The sequence below is a fragment of the Enoplosus armatus genome, chromosome 15 (assembly GCF_043641665.1).
Source record: "Enoplosus armatus isolate fEnoArm2 chromosome 15, fEnoArm2.hap1, whole genome shotgun sequence".
Taxonomy (NCBI): Eukaryota; Metazoa; Chordata; class Actinopteri; order Centrarchiformes; family Enoplosidae; genus Enoplosus; species Enoplosus armatus.
This window is the reverse complement of record NC_092194.1, coordinates 6,819,205-6,825,297: the sequence shown is the minus strand read 5'-3', so window position 1 is coordinate 6,825,297 and position 6,093 is coordinate 6,819,205. Positions and strand designations below refer to the sequence as shown.

The following is a 6,093-nucleotide window of genomic DNA, read 5'->3' as shown; positions in this document are numbered from 1 at the left end:
CCAGAGAGTTTTCAAATTAGGCAGAAGGTGCTCGTGTTTTATTATTCAGCCGTGCTTACGTGTTAAAAGAAATGTTGCATATCTTGTAAATCTGTGTGTAATCCTGTTTTGACAAGTGCCCAGTCATTAACAGGTTATTGTTCCTATAATATAACTTTTGACTGGTGATTATGAGTTCATGATGAATGTCTCTGAGAACTTTACAACATAACATTTTGACAGTGTTTCTCCCGTTTCTTGCCGCAGTGCACGGCCTATCCGCCAGCTCGCAGGACTCGGCCAAGTCCCCGGAGCCGTCCGCGGACGACGAATCGCCGGACAACGACAAGGAAACTTCCAGCAGCGGCGGCAGCGACTCCGGCAAGAAGCGGAAAAGGAGGGTGTTGTTTTCTAAGGCGCAGACCTACGAGCTGGAGCGCCGCTTCAGGCAGCAGAGGTACCTGTCCGCCCCGGAGAGGGAGCACCTGGCCAGCCTGATCCGCCTCACCCCGACCCAGGTGAAGATCTGGTTCCAGAACCACCGGTATAAGATGAAGAGAGCCCGGGCCGAGAAAGGTATGGAAGTGACCCATCTCCCTTCTCCCAGGCGGGTGGCCGTGCCCGTCTTAGTCAGGGATGGAAAGCCTTGTCACACTCTTAAAGCTCAGGACTTGGCGGCCACTTTTCAGGCCGGGATCCCCTTCTCGGCTTATAGCGCCCAGTCACTCCAACACATGCAGTATAACGCGCAGTACAGCGCCGCGGCCACGCCACAGTTCCCCACAGCACATCACTTGGTGCAAACGCAACAGTGGACTTGGTGAAAGAAATTATAGAGACTTGGCTTGGAGGCACGATAGGGAGTTTCACCACAAAGCAAAGAAAGAAAAAAAAATAAAACACAAAAAACAAAAGACTTTTCATTTTTGCAGCTTGACTCATATATATACTACCATTTTTATTCGGGGCTCATGTGTGCGCCGTGTTTACATGTTTTCGTTAAGAGAACTGGGTCCAAACCTCTCCCTTATAGATTTTATTAAGAATGTCAATGCTCTTCTTGTGAAATTTTTTTTGTAAAGTATGTTGTGTGTTGGTTGTAGAGATGTTTTCCTCTTTTTTTGTTTTCCTTTTGTCCCTTCGTGTTATTATCAGCACGTACGAACCACTTTATAATTATAGAAATTTTAATTTCTTGCTTCTTTTATGGACCGAAAAAATATTTATGGCCATGAATAAACACTGGCAACTTTTCAGCTATTTTCCTTTTGTTTTTATTTCCTGTAAATATATTTTGTGGCAAATGTTTTGCAACCTATAGGGAGCTTTCGGGAGCGTAAATCTGAAGATCGGCCTATATATATTTACAAATTTAAAAAAACACAATGATTTTTTTTTGGGCAAAACGTTATGGGTGCCGTGTCATAATATCACACATGTAAATAACAGTGTAGCCGCGCGGTGATGGCTAAATATTCCAAATTTTTTTATAAGGATTTTAAAATAAAATGCTGTGTTTCTGAAATGGAGGTTTGGTTTATACATCTTTGAAAAGACATCGCTAAACACCATAATGGAAGGCGAGGAGCCTAAAAACACTACATTGTGGCAGAGAATGGAGCTTGACTCTGGGAATAAATCTCCAGCGCACTTCACTCCTTTTCTTTTTAAGCAAATTTAATCCGGAGAATATTTTCTTCTGAGACCGAACACCTCACTAATAAAGAGCCTAAAGTCACTGGTGAAATGGGACTAAAATCCACTCACTTAATATAAGAGGGCTTCTCCACACAAGAAGCTTTTGAGTCAAAAGCTCTCCTTTTTGTCAGCATCCCCGGTCACCCCCAGCCCTGGGTGTAAAGTGGTGGACTGTGGGGGGAAAAAATCGTTTAATGCAATAAATGTTTTGTTATCTTGTTAAACGCCAAACTGCAAATAGTGCAGGAATAATCAATGACTCACCAGCCTTCTTTGTTTAACCACGGCCAAGGCTCAGTTAAAATACGCACGGCTTAGAGGGGCTTTAATAAAGGCATTTTTCACAAGATGATATAACGTGTTAGCAATGATATATATATATATATATATATATATATATATATATATATATATATATATATATATAATATACTTTGCCCTGTTAGTCACCGTGTTTTTAAGGTGGAACCTAAAACAAGCACAAATGGCACCCCAGTGATCCGCTACGCACTGCGGATTACCAGACTCCAGTCAATATCTTGGGTAAATATGATAACCTGGTAGACAAATCTATGCATTCTGTTTGTCCCGGGACAAAAAAAATCTCCCAACAGATGTTAGACTCGCCCCTATCATCACTGAACAAACAGCTAAATTGGGCAGATTTGCTAATTATTTACAGAATTGAGTCTCAAGGGGCTACTGCTTTTGTGGGCGACACAGACTCAATTTGTCCCTCACAGGAAGGTTTTGTGTCTCACCACTGGTTGAGCTTGTAGGTCAAATAAATCAGCGATTTGCGCATAGTTTTCGTTTCCTTATGTCTTTGTAGATAAACAAGAAATACGCAGCGCTGCTTATAGCCAATGATGGCGTACAGCACAGTTATTATGGGGGGGTCGATGTGAGGAGAATATAATATGAGGCGGGAATTATAAAGGATTGGCTGACTGTGATTGGATTTTAGTGAACTCTTCTTCCAAATAAAACGTAGTCTTAAGACAATGCCAATGTATTTAAAACCTCATGAGTAAAATACAAATGTAGACTTCTGTGCTGCCAGGCTCTTTGCCTCTCTCATGAGGCACTTTTGTGACTCCATCATTGCATAATACAGTACACGACACAGCACAGAGACAAAAGCCCGGGCCTGGTGTTGCTGGATGTTAGAGGCGTGCATGTTAACGAGCAGCAGGAGTGGGGACGCAGACAGTGTGGATAGAGAGGCTGACAGAGTTTCTTGGTGCTGTTCAGAGTCAGGGGGATGCATCCTTCGGCTTTTTGTCCTGCCTGTCACTTGGTGCCATTGTGATCTTTGCTGCACACGTTGTATCCCATATGGGCAGCTGGGCTGGAACAAGGAGAAAAGGATCTCTTACAAACCCCAATTTGTATCAAGCTTTCAAATAAAGCATTGTTGTCTCTCAAAGAAAAACGAATTAAAAATTCGTGCTATATCTATTCTGGTCAAAAAAAGAAAAAAGAAGCCCCATTCACAGATAACAGGGAGTCCTTCTTCCTTGATAGAGCTGTGCCAACAACAGCCTTCTCATTTCTCTTTCCCCTCTATCCCCCATTCTGCAAAGTGAAAGGCTGATTATTGTCTGTCCTCAAAAAGTCGCTCGTCACTGCGCAAAAAACTATTTTTAATACCAGACAGAGTTCTTCCTTGTTTGCTTTGAGTCCCGCTGGTATGCGTAGGCCCGTTTCTAAAATAGGCGCATGGAAATATGACACGATTTGTCCCCGTTAGAGTCCGTTTTATGGATTTCCATCAGGTGTAAAACTGAGCTACTGTGCACAAGACTGGATTTCACCAAAAAATAAAATAAAAGCCCTCTCCTGGACTTTACGCCAGCGTAGCAGGCTCCTGTAAGTTACACACCGAGGCGCTTTCCATGCTGGTAGCAATTGCAGAAATATGCAAATATAGTGCGACTGATTAATCTAAAGAGATAAATGTTGGAGTTGCCACTTGCATCCTAATTTTATTGTGAATCCGATGATCTGGTGCTGCGGGATGCAGATGTTTTGTTTTTCCATGGGAACAAAACCTGGGGATGTTGGCAGGTGTTTATAGTGGACGAAGGCGCCAAGACCTGCTGCCGTGGGAAAGACTGGAAATGACCTCACGAAAAACGGCTCTTCTATTTCCAAGCATCACATTTTATATCATTCACATTTCTAGATTTTTTTTTTTTTGTATTTTATTATACATTTTGTACTTCGGATCTGGATCTAAAAGCATAACAGCCTTTAAATTGTAGATTTAAATACATTTCCAGGTCAACCCAAGTCATTCATTTGTGCGTCCAGTCGTGCTCTGCTGTGTGGAAGCAAAACAGAACATGTTAGCTGTGTAAACGCCTTTATGATCAACTTTTACGCGGAACAACAGTCGCTTTGCACCCGTGTTTTGTCATTAACGCACCAGAAAATTACACCACCCCTCCACCAGCTCAGCAACAGGGTCAGATTTATCGGAAATTGCTTTTGGCTGCTTGAAGGGATAAAGCAGGCGACATTAAAACAAGCATCTTGGCGCGCGGCATAGTTCAACCTGCGTGGATAACACTATTATATACCTTGGAATACAATACTTGAGGAAATGTGCACTTGGGACACCATGGATCTTCGTCATCCTGCCCATTTGAACCTCGACATGAATCATTTTTCTATCACGCACATCGCCAAATAAACGAGGATTTCAGAGCTATAATAAGCGGCGCTTCTCATTTAAAGGAAGCTATCTGGGTTTTATTGCCTTAAAGGAGATCCAGATTAGATTCGCCACGGTGCCGATATTAAATAGAGAGGGAGCGACTGAGGGAGGGAGAGGCCGAGCCGGGACTGTTGCGCCGAGCCGCCGCAAGATGGCAGCAGAGGTCCGCAATTGGCGTCATGCAGCTTTATTTTTTTTTTACCTGCACATGTCTGAACAGTCCAACTTCATCTAATTCCAGCACTACAACACTGCATCAAAATTACACCCCGGCTGCTGAAATTAACGTGCTTTTTTTTCTTCTCCTCCTTTTTTAGTGAACAGATATCCCAGCAAACTTGACTGTCTTTCTAAGTGCATGATTGCGGTTTATGACATTGTTATCGTTCTTGAGAGGCATAATCACGTCGCTCTTGAAAAACAAACTGGACTCAACGTAAACAGTCCACGTGCAATTAGAACTGCCTCCATTTCAAACCCAGAGAGAGAGAGAGAGAGAGAGAGAGAGAGAGAGAGAGGCTGGGTATTTCCACGGTGTGGCGCAATAGGATAGGGGGACAAATATGGTGCAGATTAATTCACTTCAGTGAAAGTGAACAATGGAGCTGAAGTGAGGTTTTCCAAGAAAAGTCTGAGCTCAATCAGCGTCCTTCACTACAAAGAAGGCTCTGAGTCAAATGTCCTCCGCAATATGAAACACTGATATTTCTGTACTGGAGCTGATCAAAGGAAGCTGTTTCTTCAGTAAAAGACATCATATCTAAGAAAAATGCCAAGAAATGTCCTCTTGAGCACCTATAGTCAAACAGACCTGTGAGGTCTGATGGCTCTAAAACAAAACAAAACTCAGAGCATCTAATCATATCTGATACCTAGAATCTACTCTCTTGCGTTATTTATGCACTTATGTCGACTTACTTTCCAGGCTGCAAATGGCCTGAGCGCCATCATCTCCTCGTGCAGGAGTGGACGCACGCAAAGCACCGCAAAATGGGTCAAATGATAAAATAAAAGGCCACCATCTTTATGCACCTGCTCAGTTCAGCATCAGTGAGCTTGCACCTGTAGGGGGCCTCGTTGGGTTAGAAAGCTGCACCAGCAGCAGGGGGTGGAGGGATGCTGAGCATGATGGAGGAGGAGTGAGAAAGGAGCAAAATAAGTGTTTAATCTGTAGGAGTGAAATAACAAACAGCTTGCAAAAAATCTGCACATACAACAGAGAGGACAGCAACATGGATAATATTTCAAAATCTGGTCTAGGATTTTTTCTGTTTAACGGTTTTGTGGGAAGACAGAAATCAAGACAAAATCTCATTAAAATATCTCCAAATTTACTACCAACCTGCTTTCTAATTGCTGGTGACACCAGCAATGAGTGTGTGTGTGTGTGTGTGTGTGTGTGTGTATTTGTGCAGGTGGCAGGGTGGTGTTATTAGGGTGCTGTGTGAGCCAGAGCGAATCCACAAAGTTTGTACTCAGTGGGACAGAGCGTTTGCAGGGGCATTGTTCGGATCAGCCTCCCATCTGCATGAGAAGAAGCTGGCGAGCTGAGCGCTGACTTAACACACGCCAGTATCTGCGGGTTTTAAACGAGGAAGACGCAGAAGAGCTGCAGCTTGGTGACAGTTTTCTGTGGAGCTTGAGGAAAGAGAGAAACGCATCTTCGAGCATCTCCAACTTCTGTCATGTTGTGT

At 43.3% G+C, this 6,093-nt stretch overlaps 1 protein-coding gene across 2 annotated transcripts in view; it reads left to right on the top strand.

Annotated features, from left to right (window-relative positions):
• nkx2.2a (NK2 homeobox 2a) overlaps nt 1-1,486 on the top strand; it is a 2,221-nt gene extending 735 nt beyond the window's left edge. Inside the window, exon 2 of one of the 2 annotated variants that reach the window (XM_070920827.1) lies at nt 247-1,486. In XM_070920827.1, coding sequence (XP_070776928.1) covers nt 247-803 — 557 coding nt within the window. In that variant the 3' untranslated portion in view covers nt 804-1,486. Of the gene's footprint in view, nt 1-222 lie in introns of both variants that reach the window. The other variant, XM_070920826.1, reaches the window with a different exon arrangement.
• Nucleotides 1,487-6,093: the final 4,607 nt, after the last annotated feature.